At 38.5% G+C, this 19,207-nt stretch overlaps 1 protein-coding gene across 2 annotated transcripts in view; it reads right to left on the bottom strand.

Moving 5' to 3' along the window:
• Positions 1-14,672: 14,672 nt before the first annotated feature.
• The window catches only part of ADAM32 (ADAM metallopeptidase domain 32), a 164,824-nt gene continuing 160,289 nt past the window's right edge, over positions 14,673-19,207 (bottom strand). Inside the window, exons 22-24 of one of the 2 annotated variants that reach the window (XM_027122882.1) lie at positions 18,470-18,508; positions 16,392-16,430; positions 14,673-15,603 (exon numbers count right to left, since the gene is read on the bottom strand). In XM_027122882.1, the coding sequence (XP_026978683.1) occupies positions 15,377-15,603; positions 16,392-16,430; positions 18,470-18,508 (305 nt within the window). In that variant the 3' untranslated portion in view covers positions 14,673-15,376. The remainder of the gene's footprint in view (positions 15,604-16,391; positions 16,431-18,469; positions 18,509-19,207) is intronic. The other variant, XM_027122883.1, reaches the window with a different exon arrangement.

Below are 19,207 nucleotides of genomic sequence, written 5' to 3'. Positions count from 1 at the left end.
GGCGGAGCGCGGGAGCAAGACGCGCGCCAGCAGGGGGCGCACGGGGAAAACGCCGGAAGGAAAAAGCCGGCGGAGCGCTCGGCGGCCTCGGGCCGCGGCGGGCGCGCGCGCCCAGCGTGCCGCGGATGGGCCGGTAGGGCGTGGGGGAAACTTTCGCTCCCTAGTTAAGGAAGGAAAAGCCGCGCGAGTTCCAGTTCTCAGATGAAGCGGGTGCCTGGTTTTGTTTGCGTCTTTTCCTTAGGCCGGCGGTTTTTGTTTTCGTTTTTGTTTCTGCGGTACGCGGGCCTCTCACTGCTGCGGCCTCTCCCGTTGCGGAGCACAGGCTCCGGACGCGCAGGCTCAGCGGCCATGGCTCACTGGCCCAGCCGCTCCGTGGCATGTGGGATCCTCCCGGACCGGGGCACGAACCCGTGTCGCCTGCATCGGCAGGCGGACTCTCAACCACTGCACCACCAGGGAAGCCCAGGCCGGCGGTTTTTGAAGTAATTTCTAATCCCAGTGAAGAGAAGGAGCAAGGATGAAAATGCTCAAGTTGCTGACAGCAAACAAGGTTCCTCCTAGTACATTACTTACCGCAGGAGGCGGCAAAATGCGTGTATTTGCAAAGACTGGTGCGAACACGGTGGCTTCTCTACATTTCATGGTTGGATATGCCATTGCTAGACAGCCATGGAATGCAGAAGACCCCATATACGATCCTTGTCCGAGTATAGACTCTTCCAAAACATCTTCCTTAGTACCCTAAGTTATTATTGCCACACTCTGTAATCTTGCAGCCCCTAGTTTTTACGTGTTTACCTAGCCCTTTGTACGTTCTGCGTCTATTAGGACCAAGAACAGTTTGATTTCTTGACGTCTGTAGGCGTTCTTTCCTTCGCAGATCCTAGCCCACATCACATTAAATACATTAAAATACAGCCATACTCGATCCTGACTCTAAGTTTGCTTTAACAAATGTTGAAATCATGTCTATAAATTCACTTTGAAACTGCTTGGCAGTCCTGAAAAACCAAGAGAAGTTATTAGCAGAATAGAACAGTAACAATCTTTAAAAAGAATCAAGTGGCAGGAAATAAAGTCACAAGTGTTGGAATAAATAGTAGAATGTATACTTATTGCTTTGTGGATTTGCAGTTTGGAATATCCGATCGACAAACTCTCCCAGGAAGGAACAAGAAAGGATTTTTAAAAATAGAAAATACCAAAATAAAATTAAGAGGTAAGGAGAATAGAAGTAGAACTGTTAATAATAGCATTTTCCAGAAAGAGAAAAATTTAAATAATTAAGAGGAAATATTTAAAGGGATAATGGGGAAAGTTTCTCTTAACTTGAAAAATAAGAGAATGACTTAAGAAAGGACCCAAGTGTTAAAAACTGGGCTTTGGAGGAAAAACAAATCTGAAATTTTAAATGACAGGAAAGATTCTGAAATCTTCCAGAGGAAAAGAACAGAGCACCTATCAAGGGACAAGAGTCAGATTGACATTAACAGCCATACTAGGTGCATGAAATCAGTGGGTTATTAAAGTGTTGACTTCCAAACAGCTAAGGATGGCAGTCACACTAAGCCAGCCTCTTGCATACACTTTTAGAGGAGGGCCAAAGAACTGAGTCAAGTGGGCATCACTGAAGACAGTACTCTTGGAATTTACCTGGACTCTACAGCTAAAATCAGACCACTGAATTGGTCAAATTTCTGTACACTTGAGTTTCTGACAGTTCTGTCACTATTGCAAAACTAATTTCCTCTGTGGATACCGACCAGATTTCTAGTGTACATTAACACTGGACAATGCTGTTGGTGTGCATGCAAAGCCTATAGCCTCTCTGACACATCAAACACCCTGAAAACAAATAAGTGTGTGCTTAAAATGGACACAGATAAAGGATATTGCCTTTGTATGGATCTGGGCTAAAGCAGTGTAAGAATATCTTTAAGAAACTCATGAGTGTGGAGTTAGCTACAAAGTAGCTCTTGCCCAAGGTACCTATTGTTCCTATTGGCACTGCCTGTCACTTGCAGAGAGATTGCAGTGGGTCACTCACTCACCTAATCATTAAGGAAAAAGTATATTTTCACTTGAGCTAATTCTTATTTTTTTGGGGGCAGGTATAGTTGTTTCCCAACGTTGTGCTAGTTTCTACTGTACACCGAAGTGGAGTTCCCTGTGCTATACAGCAGGTTCTCATTAATTATCTATTTTATCCATAGTAGTGTATATATGTCAATCCCAATCTCCCAATTCATCCCACTGCCCCCCCTTCCCCCTCTTGGTGTCCATATGTTTATTCTTTACATCTGTGTCTCTATTTCTGCCATTTACAGGCAACTCTGCAGGAGCTACATTATCCTTGATTCCATAGTACATGTTCAGAAAACACGTTTTTGCACCTGCTCTCTAGCTTTCACATGGTATATCCATGTCTGAGGTTGGCAAGGCTGGACCAAGGGTCTAGGCAGCTCAGCTGGGTTCAGGAAACTATTCCACAAGCCAATAAACTGCAGAGGGAGATTTGCAAATGTAGTGGCTGGAAAAGCCACAACGCTTCTCTTCAAATCTTCCTGGAGCTGACCTACTGCAAGTAGTTGTCACTCTGGCTGAAATGTGTTGTATTATAGCCATGCACTAGCCGCTTATATTATTGATTGTGAAATATCCTTTCATCAGGATCCACAGAGCGACATGCAAGAAAATAAAGAAGATATAAATAAGTGGAAATATCCCATTTTCGTGAATTGGAAGATTTATTACTGTTAAGATCAATACTACCCAAAGCTTTCTACCAGCTAAATGCAGTTATTATCCCAATGGCATTTTTTGCAGAAATTAAAAAACCCATCCTAAAGTTCATTCGGAATCTCAAGAAGCCCAAATACCCAAAACAATCAAAGAAAAACATGCAGGTATCACACAAGTTATTTCTGCTCAGTCAAGCTTTCAGTAGTCTATTTTTCAAAGAGAACAACCTGTAGTACAAGACTGTTTAGAGAAGGCCCAATTTAAACATCTCTATGGATGAGAATGAAAATAATATGTACAGTACAAATTTAGTCACCTGCCATCAAAAGAAAGTATTTGAGTTGGCAAAAATGATCCCAAACCACGTGATTTGGCATCTGAAGACACCTTCTAACAAAAAACTGTAACCTCCTAATGATAACATTTCTGGATACAAAGAGAACTACATAGAGAACTACATAAAGCTTTCTGTAATGGTGGGACTTGGTAGGCACAGGCAAGACAGGAGAAAAAGTGTCTCTCAAAAGCCAAATGCTAACTTTCACCCAGTACTCAAAGTTTCTCTCAACTTTGAAGTAAAGTTATGTAGTCAGAATTTTCCCTTCTAGGTTAAAGTTTTTCTCTCAGCTTCTTGGGAAACGTCGGCTAGGTATCCAAACAGTTTTTAGATCACACTTGTGGTGGGCCTATTTCATGAAATTTAAATTAATTTTTCCTTGAGCAACCAAATAGGAGAAGCACCATTCCTGCCTCCAAATCTCTTCTAGACTTCAGGTGAAAACAGAAAAAAAGAAAAAAGAAATGACCCCCAAACCCTGGAAAAGTTCAGTAAGCCCAGAATTATGGAGGATATTCCAATATAATTTATCAAGGAGAACATATAAACCACTGTACGTGAGCTTCAATATTGGAATAGGAGCAAATTTCCTGTTGGCATATTTGGCCAAAGAAGACACAGAGAAGCTAGAAGAGCACAGGGATTTAATTGAATTTTTTGTGTTTAACAATTCCCTGAACCAAAAACCCAAGAAAGTACTGTTACATCCGATTGGCTAAAAGAAAGCCTCAATTAAAAATCACCTTGTAATTAAGTGGTAGTGTTCCCAATTATAGGATTCACAGAGGCCATCGGTGCTGTAACCTAATATGGCCAGGTTAAGGACTATGGAACTCAACTGATTCAATCATTTGAAAGAGTATTGTGTGAAATATCACATCCTGCGCATTCACACAGATGCACGTAACTGTTCAATTGGATATTCCAGAACTTCTCCAAAGAAGTTAAAATTAAAACCAAATATGATGACTCAGTTAAGGATTGTGAAGAAGCTACTTCCATAATACCTTAGTTAAATACTCAGATCCTATAAGCAGACTTTTCTGTCACTGTTTAATTACAGAGAGAAATAATTAGAAAACTGGTAGAGATGTAACAGGCCAAGATTCAAAAAGCCTACCTTAGACTTTCATCTTTTAAATATATACTTGGACAGATTCTTACAGAAAGCATTTCTGGGGTTAGAGAGACCAGCCGAAAACAGAATAGAAAGGATCCTGATCCTTTTTCCAGCCTGCTCACAAGCATCCCAAAAGCCCATGAAGCCCTTGCTTGAACTTTTGAAAAGAAGGCAAGATCTTGGATATGATGAAGTTATAAAGCTTACTAGATCTCCAGCGATCTGAAAACAATAAGCAAATCCTTCTACAATACTTATTACATTTAAGAAATTATCACGGCAGTCTTTGCCAATTGAAAAGAACGCAGTCCTCCTCAGAGTGAATATTACAAATGTGCCAAGCTCCAAGATAAATTCTTCGTCACTGAAATTAAGGAAAATGGATTGACAATAATTTTCTCCTCTTCCTTAAAAACTGGTTAGTGTATTTACATATACGTTTGGTGGTTTCATTTCAAAACAAAATTGGATACCTAAGCTTCTGCACCCATTTCCAATGTGGGAAGGGGGGAAGTTTACCCACACCAGCAAGCAATTCTCTGACACCCGCTGCGTGTGCTACTATTCAACTCAATTCTAACACTGTTTATGTGGAGATAGTGCCAGACCCCACAGATGAAGGGTTCAACCCCAGAAGACTGCCCCCTCCCCTCACACTTCAGATACCAATCCCAAATCCACGTTGTCACCTGTGCTTCTGACAAACCAGCTGTCAACTGCAGGTTCCCACAATGCCCTCCTTGAGTTTGCTACAGTGGCTCACAGAACTCAGAGATAACACATTACTTATTAGATTACCTATTTATTATGAAAGGACTTAACTCAGGAACAGCCAGCTAGAAAAGATGAATAGGGCAAGGTATGGGAAAAAGTCAAAAGCCATCTTGCCTTCTCCAAGTGCACCACTCTCATTGTATCTCCATTGTATCTGGTGTTCACCAACCCAGAAGCTCTCTGAACCCCATCCTTTTGGGTTATTATGGAGGCTTCATTACATAAGCATAATTGATTAAATCATTGGTCACTGGTGATTCAACTCAATCTTCAGCTCCTCTCCCCTCCCTGAAGGTGTGGGGGGCGGGTGGTATACATTCATTCAATCACATCTTCTTTATCCATTCATCCATTGATTGACACAATTTGTTTCCATATCTTGCCTATTGTGAATAATGCTGCAATGAACATGGGAGGGCAGATATTTTTTCCAGATCCTGTTTCCCTTTTATATGGGAATATACCCAGAGGTAGACGGATGGATCATATGGTAGTTCTATTTTTAATATTCTGAAGAAACTTAATACCATTTTCCATAGTGGCTGTACCAATTTACACTCTAACCAACAGTGCGCAAGTGTTTCCTTTTCTCCACATCTGTGCCAACACTTATCTCTTCTCTTTTTGATAATAGCCAATCTAACAGGTGTGAAGTCTCACTTTAGCTTCAATTTGCGTTCCCTGATTTGCATTCGCTGATGATTAGCTATGTTAAGCATCTTTTCATATAGCTGTTGGCCATTTGGATGTCTTCTGAAAAATGTCTCTTCAGGTCTTTGGCCAATTTTTTAGTTGAGTTGTTTTTTTTGATATTGAGTTGTATGAGCTGTTTGTATATTTTGGATATTAACCCCTTATTAGTCATATCATTTGCAAATATTTTCTCCCATTCAGTAGGCTGTCTTTTCATTTTGTTGATGGTTTCCTTTGCCGTGCAAAAGATTTAAGTTTAATTAGGTCCCATTTGTTTCTTTTTGCTTTTATTTCCTTTGCTTAAGGAGACAGACCCCAAAAAATATTGCTATGATTGATGTCAAGAGTGATCTGCCTATGTTTTTCTCTAGGAGTTTTATGGTTTCTGTTCTTATATTTAGATCTTTACTCCACTTTGAGGGTCGCTTTTTTTTTTTTTGTAGTATATGGTGTAGAGAATGTTCTAATTTCATTCTTTTACATGTAGCTGTCTAGTTTTCCCAGCACCGCTTATTGTCTTTTCTCCATTGTATATTCTTGCCTCATTTGTTGTAGATTAATTGACCATAGTTGTGTGAGTTTATTTCTGGGCTTTCTATCCTGTTCCATTGAACTATATTTCCGTTTTTGTGCCAGTACCATACTGTTTTGATTACTGTAGCTTTGTAATATAGTGTGAAGTCAGGGAGCCAGATTCTTGCAGCTCTGTTCTTTGTTCTCAAGATTACTTTGGCTGCTGGGGTCTTGGGTGTTTCCCTACAAATTTTTAAATTATTTGTTCTAGTTCTGTGAAAAATACCATTGGTGTTTTGATAGTCATTGCACTGAATCTGTAGACTGATTGGTTAGTATGGTCATTTTAACAGCATTAATTCTTCCAATCCATGAACATAGTGTATCTTTCCATATGTTTGTGTTGTCTTCAGTTTCTTTCATCAGTGTCTTATAGTTTTCTGAGTACAGGTCTTTTACATCCTTAGGTAGATTTCTTCTAGGTATTTTATTCTTTTTGATGCAATGGTAAATGGGATTGTTTCCTTAATTTCTCTTTATGATAGATCATTGTTGGTATACAGAAATGCAACAGATTTCTGTATATTAATTTTATATCCTGTGACTTTACTTAATTCATTGATGAGCTATAGTGGTTTTCTGGTGGTGTTTTCTGGGTTTTCTATGTATAGTATCATGTCATCTGCAAACAGTGACAGTTTTACCTCTTCCTTTCCAATTTGGATTCCTTTTATTTCTTTTTCTCTTCTGATTGCTGTGGCTAAAACTTCCAATACCACATTGAATAAAAGTGGCAAGAGTGGGCATCCTTGTTTTGTTCCTGATCTTAGAGGAAATGCTTTCAGCTTTTCACAGTATGTTGTTAGCTGTGGGTTTGTCATAAATGACCTTTATTATGTTGAGGTATGTTCCCTCTATGCTTTTTGGAGAGTTTTTATTGTAAATGAATGTTGCATTTTGTCAAAAGCTTATTCTGCATCTCTTGTAATGATCATACAGTTTTTATTCTTTGATTTAATAATGTGGTGTATCACATTGATTGAATTGCGAATATTGAAAAATCCTTGCATCACTGCACTGGGATAAATCCCACTTGATCACAGTGTATGATTCTTTTAATATATTGTTGGATTTGGTTTGCTAATATTTTGTTGAGAATTTCTGAATCTATCTTCATCAGTGATATTGACTTATAATTTTCTTTTTTGTGATATCATTGTCTGGTTTGGTATCAGGGTGATGGAAGCCTCAAAGAATGAGTTTGGGACTGTTCCTTCCTCTGTAATTTTTTGGAATAGTTTCAGAAAGGTAGGTGTTAACTCTTCTCTAAATATTTGGCAGAATTCACCTGTGAAACCAACTGGTCCTGGAATTTTGTTTGTTGGGAGTTTTTAAATTACAGATTCAATTTTATTACTGGCAATTGATCTGTTCATATTTTCTATTTCTTCCTGGTTCAGTCTTGGGAGAGTGTACACTTCCTGACCTTGGAGAAATGGCCTTCTGAGGAGATGTCCTCTTTGTCCCAGAAGCACACTTCCTTCTCGTCACCCAAGCTCTAGGGGCTCTCCCCTATGTGGGCTGCGTGGGTCCTTCTGTTGTGGCAGGCTGATTATGTGGGTGGTCTGTTTGGCTTTGTTGGCCCCTGGTCCAGTTGGTTGTCAGGCCCTGCCTTGTGCAGAGGCTGTTAGCTGCTGGTTGGTGTGGACAGGTCACAAGGCAGCTGACTGCAGAACCACAGAGGGCCCCAGGGCTAGTGCTGGCTCACTGGTGGGTGAAGCCAGGTCCTGTAGTTAGTGCCAGTCTACTGGCAGGTAGAGCCAGATCCTGGAGTCTGGTTGCAGGGCCCAGGGATCCCAGAGCAAGTGTCAGATTCCTTGGGGTGGGGTCGGGGGTGTTGTTCCTGACACAGTTCAGTGTGGGGTCTGGAGTGTCCTGAAGCTTGTGTTGGCCTGCTAGTGGGCAGGGCTGGGGCCCAGCTAGTCCCAGGGCAGGGTCTGGCCTGCTTTTGGAGGGCTGGATCCCCCGTCTGTGGGACTGTGGTTTTCTTGCATCTAGTATCTGCCCTCTGGTGGGTGAGGCTGGTCCAAAGGCTAGAACAGGTTCCCTGCAGGGCGGGACCAGGGTCCAGGGGTTTCTGGGACTGGTACCTGCCCACTGGTTCGTGGAGCTGTGTCCAGGGCCCTCTGGTAGGAAGGGCTGTGTCTAGAGGGAGCTGTGGGCTCAGGAGATCTTAAGGCAGCCTGTCTGCTGATGGGTAGAGCTATGCTCCCTCCCCCAATTAGTTGCTTGGCCTGAGGGATCCCAGCACTGGTGTCTACAGGCTGTCGGGTGGGCCAGATCTTGGCATTAATGAGGTAGAGGGAGGATTCAACAATGGCACCTGCCAGCACCAGCATCCATGCGGTAGAAGGAGCCCCTGAGAATGGCTGCCTCCCGTGTCTATGTCCCCAGGATGAGCTGCAGCTGCCCGCTTCCTCTCTAGGAGACTCTCCAAGACCAGCAGGTAGGTTTGGCCCAGGCTTCTATCAAATTACTTCTTTTGCCCTAGGTCCTGGTGCACAAAAGATTTTGTGTGAGACTTTTAAGCCTTTTTTTAAAAAAATAAATTTATTTATTTATCTATTTATTTATTTTTGGCTGCGTTGGGTCTTCATTGCTGCATGTGGGCTTTCTCTAGTTGCAGAGAGCAGGGGCCACTCTTCGTTGCGGTGTGCAGGCTCTCACAACAGTGGCTTCTCTTGTTACGGATCACGGGCTCTTAGGCATGTAGGCATCAGTAGTTGTGGCATGTGGGCTCAGTAGTTGTAGCACACGGGCTTAGCTGCTCTGTGGCATGTGGGATCTTCCCAGACCAGGACTCGAACCCATGTCCCCTGCATTGGCAAGCAGATTCTTAACTACTGCACCACCAGGGAAGTCCCTTTTTTAAAAAATTTATTATGGGAAACATTAGTTCATTGGTAAAGGATTTTATTTCACCATAAAAAGGCAAACTGGAATAAACACCATCTCTCTTAAGGCAGACATTACAGCTATTTTTTAAGTATTTCTGAGTTTCACTTGGAGAAGCCAACGATTATAAAATTTAACAAGTTTGCAGCCTTAAATAGAGAGTGAAGTCCTGTGAGACTCCCAAAATTAATCCCTGCTGGCTTTCAAAGCTAAATGCTCTGGGGGCTCATCTTCCTGATGCTGGACCCCTGGGCTAGCAAGCCTGAAGTTGGGCTCAGAACTCTCATTCCTGTGGGAGAAACTCTGCAATATAATTGTTCTCCAGTTTGTGAGTCACCCACCCAGGGGTACGGGACTTGACTATATCATGAGTCCACTCCTTCTACCTGTCTTGTTGTGGTTCATTCTTCATGTCTTTAGTTGTAGAAGATCTTTTCCGGTAGGTCCTGGTCTTTTTCATCGATGGTTATTCTGCAGATAGTTGTGATTTTGGTGTGCTCGTGAGAGGAGGTGAAAGAACTCAGGGTCTTTCTACTCTGCCATCTTATAATATTTTTAAAATATTGTATTTTGTTTTTGAGTTGTTTGAATTCTTTATACATTTTGAATATTAACCCCTTAATCAGGTATATGATTTGCTAACATTTCCTCCCATTCCCTAAGTTATCTTTTTATTTCATTGATTGTTTCTTTTGCTGTACGGAAGCTTTTTAGTTTGATGCAGTCCCACTTATTTTTGTGTCATAACCAAAAAATTGTTGCCAAGACCAATGTCAAGGAGATTTTCCCCTATGTTTTCTCCTGGGAGGTTTATAGTTTTAGGTCTTATATTTAATCCTTTAATCCATTTCATGTTAATTTTTATGAGTGGTATAAGACAAGAGACCAATTTCATTGTTCTGCATATGGTTATCCAGTTTTCCCAAAACCATTGATTGAAAAGACTATTCTTTCCCTATTGAGTATTCTTGGCTCCTTTGTCAAATATTAGTGGACCATATGTACAAAGATTTATTTCTGAGCTCTAGATCTGTTCCATTGGTCTGTGTCTACTCTTATGCCTGTACTACACTGTTTGATTACTATAGCTTTGTCATATAGCTTGAAATCAGGAAGTGTGATATCTCCAGGTTTGTTCTTCTTTCTAGGGATTGCTTTGGTTACTTGTGGTCTTTTGTGGTTCCATACAAATTTTAGTTTTTTTCTGTTCCTATGAAAAATGCCATTGGAATTTTGATAGAGATTGCATTGAATCTATAGATAGCTTTGGGTAGTATGGACATTTTAACAATGTTAATTCTTCCAATCCATAGACATGGGATATCTTTCCATTTATTCATGTCTTCTTCAATTGCTTTCATCAAAGTCTTACAGTTTTCTTTGTGCAGATCTTTCACTTCCCTTAGTAAATTTATTCCTAATTATTTTATTGTTTTAATGCATTGTGAATGAGATTGTTTACTTTTTTCTCAGCTATGTCATTTTTAGTATGTAGAAATGCAACTGATTTCTGTATGTTGATTTTATATCTTGCAACTTTGTTGGATTTGTTGATCAGTTCTTTGGTTGAGTCTTTAGAATTTTCTTGTATAAGGGCATATCTACAAATAAAGACAATTTTACTTCTTCCTTTCTGATTTGGATGCCTTTTATTACTTCATATTTCCTGATTGTTCTAGCTAGGACTTCCAGTACTTAAGAGTGGTGAGAGTGGACACCTTTGTCTTGTTCCTGATCACAGAGGAAAACTTTCAACCTTTCACTGTTGAGTATATTAGCTGTAGTCTTGTCATATATGGCTTTATTATGATGAGGTATGGTCCTTCTGTATACCCAATTTGTTGGCTATTACTGAAAAGATAAAGAGAACAAGTATCATCCAGTATGTGTGTGGAGACATTGGAACTGTGGTACACTGTGGGAGAGAATATAAACTGGTACAGCCATTATGGAAAACAATATGGCAGTTCCTCAGAATTAAAAATAGAACACTATATGATCCAGCAATCCTACCTCTGGGCATATATCAGAAGTAAATGAAACCAGTATCTCAAAGACATATCTGCACACCCATGTTCTTTGCAGCATTGTTCACAATAGCCAAGATATGGAAACAACCTGTGTCCATAAAGGATGAATGGATAAAGAAAATGTGATATAATTACTCAGCCATGAAAAACATGGAAATCCTGTTATTTGTGACAACATGGATGAACCTAGAGGACATTTGCTCAGTGAGATAAGACACAGAAAGATAAATACTGTATAATCTCACTTATATGTGAAACCTAAAATATATAGAAGCAGAAAGTAGACTGGTGGTTACCAGGGTTGGAGGGTGTGGGAAATGGGGAAATGTTGGTCAAGAGGTACAAAGTTGCAGTTATGCTGGAGGAGTAAATCTAGAAATCTAATATACAACATGATGACCAAAGTTAGTAATTCTATAATAAAGACTGGAAATTTGCTTAGAGACTAGATTTCAGGTGCTCTCACCACCCAAAAAAGATTGGTACCTATGTGAGGAGATGGATATGTTAGTTAGCTTGACTGCAGTAATAGTCAAGTGTATATGTATATCAAATCATCATGTTGTATATCTTAAATATATACAATTTTTATTTTAAAAAAAGAAAATATAAAGCAGGAAATTCTGGAAGCAAGAGAAAGGCTGAGATCCAAAATTTGAGAATAAACTCATCTAAATCCCTGGCTGACCACTAAACTAGGTCTGTATGCAAAAGACCCCAGGAAGCCTGGCAAAAAAAGCAAACAGAAGGATAGGGGTTGAAGATGGTTATTTTAAGACTTTAGTCTGCCATCTTCTCAGTCTGTGGGCTTTCCGAATAAAGTCATATTCCTTGCCTCAAAAAACAAAACAAAACAAAAAAAGGCAAACAAAAAAGAAGAAAGATGGCGGTCTACTCTTAAAAAGGGCAGAACTGCTCTTGGTGGGATGTGTGAGTGTTCTGCACTTTTGACTCAATTTACTCCCCAGCCTTCACACAGGCTCAGGCGGCAGAAAGTAGGAGCTTTCTGGCTTGAGGTTTCAAAGGCCAAAACTTGGGCTTCCCTGGTGGCGCAGTGGTTGAGAGTCCGCCTGCCGATGCAGGGGACGCGGGTTCGTGCCCCGATTTGGGAAGATCCCACATGCCGCGGAGCGGCTGGACCCGTGAGCCATGGCCACTGAGCCTGCGCGTCCGGAGCCTGTGCTCCGCAAGGGGAGAGGCCACAACAGTGAGAGGCCCGCGTACCACAAAAAACAAACAAAAAAAACCCAAAGGTCAAAACTTGGGGCTGTCAAAGAAACTGGAAATTAAAGGAGAAGGGAACTCTGAAAGCTATGGATCTGCAGACAGCTTAAAGCCCTCATATACATGATGTCATGTATATGAAATACTGTGAAAGGCAAGACTATATTGACAGAAAGAGATCATTGGTTGCCTTGGGACTAAAGGTGGAGGAAGGACTGACTGCAAACAAAAACAAGGGAATTTCTGTGGAGTGATGGAAACATGCTATTTATTGGATGTAGTGGTGATCACATGACAGAATAATTAGCCAACATACATCCATCTGTACATAAAAAATACTCCAGAGAAACTCTTGCAAAGAACTATCAGGAACATGAACAAGGCTGTCAGCAGTATCATCTGTGATAGTGGGAGCTGTAAGCAACTTACTTATTAATCACTAAAGAAAATGGAGAAAAATTCTAATAGATGTACAATATGAAATACTGTGTAGCAGTTTGAATGAAATATTTTATAAATATATATTTATAAATATTATAAATAATGCATTTTATATTAATATGTATATACCCACGTGAATTAAATATTACAAACATTAGTATTGATTGAAAATAGTAAAAAAGAATGCATCAAATATATAGGACATTATCATGATAAAAACACATACCAAACAACACATATCCAAGAGCATGTATCAAGCACATTAAAATGGGAGTATTTGATTTGGTAGATCAGAACTTTAAAATAACTGTTATAAACATGTTACAGCATGCGAAGAACAAAATAGACAAAAAGGATTTAAAATCAATAATTTCAACAGAAGAAGGGAAACTAAAAGAAGAACCAAATGGAAATTCTAAGACTTAAAAAAATCATTGGATGAGGTTACAGAAGATTGGACACAGCAGAAGGAATCAGTGAGCTTGAGATAGGGCATCAGAAATTATCCAAACTGAATTAAAATAGGAAAAATCATTTAAAAAACAAAACAGAACTTCAAAGAATTATGAGACAGTATCTAATAAGGAAAATGTGTAACTGGAGTTCCCTAAGGGAAAAAAGAGAATGGGTCAAAAGAAAGATATGAAGACATACTTAATGGCTGAGAATTTTCCAAAATTGCTGAAAGACATTAAGTAATAGATCCAAGAAGTTACTTGAATATAAGTTAGGGTAAATTCAAAGAAAAACACCTTAAGCATATCATGATCAAACTTCCAAAAACCAAAGACATGGAAAAATATCTTAGGAGTGCCTGGGTGTGTGAGGAGACACATTACAATCCAGTATACCAAAAAGAATAATAACTGAATTCTCATCAAAAATAATGAAACCCAGAAGATAAGAGATTAAATACTGCTGAAAGGGAAAAAATGGCAATTTAGAATTCTGTGTGCAATAATTGTATCTCACTGAAAAGAAAATAAAAAAACTTTTCAAGCAGAAAAAAAAAAGATGAAAGAAATTGTCACCATCAGAAGCACACTGCAATACTAGAGAAGGTTATCCAAGCTGAGGGAAGTGATCCCATATGAAAGCACAGATTATAAGAAGAAATGAAGAGCAACAGAAAGGGTAAACATGTGGGTAAATATAAAAAGCCATATAAAAATTTTGAAAACACTATTGACTGCTTCAGGTGAAAAAAACCCAGCAATGTATACATGGAATTTATAAAATATGTAGAATTAAATGTAGTAGCACCAAGGGCAGGAGGAGGTAACAGGAACCATGCTGTTGTAAAGTTCTTTTGTTGTTTGTTAAGTAGGAAAATACTAATTCAAGGTAGACTGTGATGAATTAAGGATACACATTGTAACCTCTGGAAGAGCTACCAAAAATGGTTAATATAAAAAAGGACAGCTAAAAACCATAGAAAAGAAAAAGTAGTTTATTGCTCAATTAACCTAAAAGAAAAACAGAGGGGAAAAAAAACCCCAAAAGAACAAAGAAATGTGGGACAAATAGAGAACATGTAACAAAATGATAGACTTTTTAAAACCAACAGTATCAGAAATTATATTAAATGTAAATCATTTTAACACTCCAATTTAAAAAACACTGGCCATAAAAAGAAACGAAATTGAGTTATTTGTAGTGAGGTGGATGGACCTAGAGACTGTCATACAGAGTGAAGTCAGTCAGAAAGAGAAAAACAAATACCATACATATATATGGAATCTAAAAAAAAAAAAAGGTTCTGAAGAACCTAGGGGCAGGACAGGAATAAAGACACAGACGTAGAGAATGGACTTGAGGACATGGGGAGGGGGAAGTGTATGCTGGGACGAAGTGAGAGTATGGCATGGACATATATACACTACCAAATTAATTAAAACTAAATGAAATAAACCCCTTTAAAAATACAACTTGTGAAAAAATATCACAAGAATGGAAAATCTAAGTAGTTCTTTATCTGTTAAAGAAATTGAATCCATAATTTAAAATCTTCCGACAAAGAAAACTCTAGCTTCATTGATGAATTTGGCCAAATATTTAATTGAAAAACTGAGCAATTTTATACACTCTTTGAGAAAATGGAAAATGAGAGATATTTTTCCCAACTCGATTTATCAATCTTCATACCAAACTCTGATAAGGGATTAATCTTTGCCCCTGAGACCCAAGCCCAAGCTCTCTGGGTCCTTCTGCCTTCTGGGATTCACCCTGCAGGTCACCCAGCCGAGGGGCAAGAGAAAGGTGGTAAACAGAGGGAGAGGCCTGGAAGGTAAAGCACAGTCCCCAGAAGGAGCACAGCTTCCCTGAGAAGCCCTGGTTCTGTGGTTGTGGGGAGGGTGAGGTGGTCAAATGACTGCATTAACTGAGATCTGCATGCAGCCAGCCAAGTCCAGTGAGAAGGACCCGGAGAAGGAACACAGTCCGTGCCCAGACCCTTTCCTGAGTGAGAGCAGTTGATGCAGATCCCCAGCATCTGGGGCCCCAGGCAGTAAATCCGAGTGGGTGGTGGAGAGAGCTGTGGAGAAGAGCTCAGGGAGTCAGTGGGAGTTGTGACTGACTATCTGCAGTCAAGGGCCCTGAAATGGCAAAACTGCGCCTCGGGGGTGGAGAAGGAAATAAAAACAGACGCTCCTGCAGATTGGTCCATCTTGGTTTATTGCTTCCTTCAGTTGTGACCAGGGGAGAAAAGGCTGCATTTTCATTTCTCAGTGAGATCCCCAGTAATATCCATTGCCTTCTGAAGGAATTATTAGTTACTGTGGAAGAGAACAAAGACACATGTGCTTAGGTACTTAGGTGTAACAAATAAATTACCTTCCACTGCAGAACATACAGTTGGCATACTGCCAAGTGAAAAATTCATATGGAAAAAGAAAAAGAATTCTAGAAGAATTTTTACAATTTTGCTTGTGAAATTATTTAGCTGTGAGTAACTTATTTACTATCAATTGTGATTTTTGGGAAACCATCGTATTTAATCAGAAGTACTTGCAAATGAGAAAATCTAATATTTTTTTCACATGCAATGAAATGTTCTTGAATATAACAAGTCAAATCTTTGTACGTTTTTAGAAATTTAAATACATATCAATTTTACTTTTTCCATACCTTGGAGCCAGTCATTTTTAAATTGTTTCATATGGTAAACAGTGTTTTGGTTTGGGCACTTGGAAACTCATAGGCCTTAACCATTTTGGCTACAGTGCCTACTGGATAAAGTGGCTTGATTATGAATTCATTTAAAAGACTAATTTACATATCATATATCTTATTAGAGTCAACTCTAATTCCATTCTGTCCACAAGAGCAAGTTCCCAACAAACTTAAGAGAATTTTACTAAACTGAGGAAAAAAGACTAAAAGTCTTTAAAAACTGATTTAAATACTCATTAATAACAAGATTAGTAAAGATTAAAACATTATTTTTGGTGCAGTACTTTATGAATTCATCTAACCAATAAATATTTAGGAATTAGTTGTGGATTATAAATTTCATTTTAATTTAAAGCAAGTTATTTTAAGAGATATTTCCTAATGTACTTGCCTACTGTTAAGTGTTTCACTGCTTTTCTGTGACTTGGAACTAAATAAATAAGGAAATAATGCTTTTATCATGATATAATACAGTCTGACAAAGATATATTTTTATGGCGGTTTCTTCCTCTTTCCCTTCAAAATTGTGGTAATAAAGAAGTATCTGCCACATTTCTATTTTTATACTCATTATTACCAGAAGCCAAAATCAAATTCTAAAGCCTCTTTTCCATTTTTATATCCACAGATTTCTTATTTCTGATCCCCCAACCAAAAGAATGAAAAAGAATACATTGAAGACAAACTAATTGAGTTTAATTGACAAAGAAGATAATATAGGTAGTAAGATTAGGGAGAGAATTCAGTGCTAAGAGTGGCATAATTTTACCCCTCCTATCCTTTCCCTACCTCTGCTATTTTGTATCTTCAAAACTTATACTAGATTTTTCCTACTATTTTGACCATGAAACTCCCCTATTTAATATAGTTAGTTCTCCCCAAACCAATAAAGGGATTTATATATATAGATTTGTGAGTCTACTGGATACATAACCTGTCGTATTTCTGGCTTTAAAATTTTTTTTGTCGTGGTAGTGTTTACCCAAGGAGTTGGTTCTACCAACACCTCCCACTGGCTTTCAAAATTTTTAAAACAGGGAAAAAAGGAAAATATAATGGGGGCTATAACAGTACAGCAGAGCAACTACATCTGCCTAGCTTATTAAATTTAAAAGAAATAATAATCCAAGAATGCTTTTTCTGGTATATGCTAAACACAAGCTAGACTTGTGGGTTAACACTCCAGATTACACTCTTCAAATGCAATATATATTGTCCCACGGATGATGACTATCCCTCAATCTTGAACACCACTTCTAGAAGAGGATGACTGTGCAAATGACATACTCTATAATGAGAGAGAATGTGAGGGGACAACTGGAGTAGTTATAACGTCAATTATGTGTGTATATGAAGTTCAAGATGGATGTGATGTTCATTCACTAAGCAAGTATTTATTGAGCATTTACTCTGCTAGGTGCTAACTACAAATTAGTTCGCAAAATACACGTGGCCATTATCCTCAAGCAATTTCAGAGTGTATTGGCAAAGTAATGCTTTATTTAGGTAAGCAGAAGTTTGGAAGTATTAGAGTGTTTGAGCACTATATCACAAATCCCCTGGTAATGGTGACAGAGTGGAGGCAATAAAGAAAATCGGCTTTTTTCTTCATACTTTGTTTGGAGAAAATAATATCTATAAAAAGGTAATTATGTTAGGAAACATACAAAAACAACAATTAAAGGATAGAGAAATGCCAATAGCCTCCCAAATGGAGGGGGTGACTTCATCAGGGACGACAGAAACTATATAATGTGGTGCGGTGTAGCCTGAAAACTTAACCTGTGGGTATGAAGGATATTCTGGAATATCAGTGGATTGAATGTAACTAAAAGAAGACACTTTAAGGAAAAACGCCAGGCAGGACAAGAAAACTAAAACTCTACAAGGGAGAAAAGAAGATTAGCAAATCAGTATATATTAGATGACTTCAGAAGGATCACAAGACCACATGGGAAACTGAAAACTCAGAGAACCCTTATTAACACAATTGAGGGCTGTTGGACTGAGATGGGGAATGTGGAAAACGTAGAATTTTAGTGTGTTTATGATAACTGTCTCTTAGATAAACTCCTCCTGATTGGGGTAATAATTCACTCAATTGTTCATATTGAGTTTGTGAGTATAAATATAATCTAAACAAAAAAGTAATATTTCTCTTTGTATTTCATCATAAAACATTCAAAAATGCTCTATGAGTTAGTTTCACAAAATAATTATAAATATCTTGTCTCTCATTAGACAACTAGTTTTTCCCTAGGCATCAAAAGAGGAGGCAATCAATAAAAATTTAATAAACTGAAGAAAAGACTGAGTTAATTAATACTCATTCCCAGAATGGAAAATATTAATAAGTTGTTTTTAGTGTAGTACTTTATCAATTGTGGCTGCTCAAAAAATATTAAACAATCTTTTGTTCATTCTTATTTTCAACATATACTTATAAGAAACATTTCTTATGTCACTTACCTGCTGGTATTTGTTTGGCCACTACTTTCCGAACTTGATCTAAATAAAAATAAAAATGTCTGAAAGTTAATACTAAGAAACCTGCCTACTTTAAGAATGAAGATCAAGCCATTTCATACCAAAACTAACTCTTTTAACACCTGGGGCAGGAAAATAAGTAGCAATCTTATTTACCCAACACCAAGTGCAACACATAGTGCAAAATTTAAATCCTCCAGTGGGGAAACGTATCAAGACAGCAGAGATGCATTTGTTTCTTTATCACCTCTAAGCACAGTATATAAGTTTGATTCTGCCTAAATTTGGCCTTCCAGCTACAAGTTAGCTTTTTATTTGTTGACAAGTAAATTGCCACATTTTGCAAATTAACATTCACATTTACTTCTGGGCAAACTATCAGACTTAACTGACAGAATAAGTTCCCCTTTCTATTCCACAAGGAAAGTTTCCCGTTTCTACTCTGCAGAAAAGCTGAAGATAATAGCGCAAAAATTTAATACCGAACTGAGATTGACAGCCAGAAAAGGCTCTTTGTCTGTCAGTAAAAAATGAAGAAACTAGAAATTCAGAGAGAAAACAGGAGCAAAATCTGAATGACTACAAGGGACTCTGAATTACTTGTACCCTAAGGGATATGATTTTAATAACCCTAGCTTGGTAGGAGTTTAGGGTACAGATATTTAAATGTTAGAAAGCTAGAGTGAAGCCCAAGCCTGGTAGTCTTGAATGGAGTTAACA

This window comes from Aethalodelphis obliquidens, unplaced genomic scaffold (genome assembly GCF_003676395.1).
Source record: "Aethalodelphis obliquidens isolate GAN/ISIS:26980383/991018 unplaced genomic scaffold, ASM367639v1 scaffold25, whole genome shotgun sequence".
In the NCBI taxonomy this organism is placed as follows: Eukaryota; Metazoa; Chordata; class Mammalia; order Artiodactyla; family Delphinidae; genus Aethalodelphis; species Aethalodelphis obliquidens.
The sequence above is the reverse complement of the archived record's forward strand: the minus strand, read 5'-3'. Positions and strand labels throughout refer to the sequence as shown.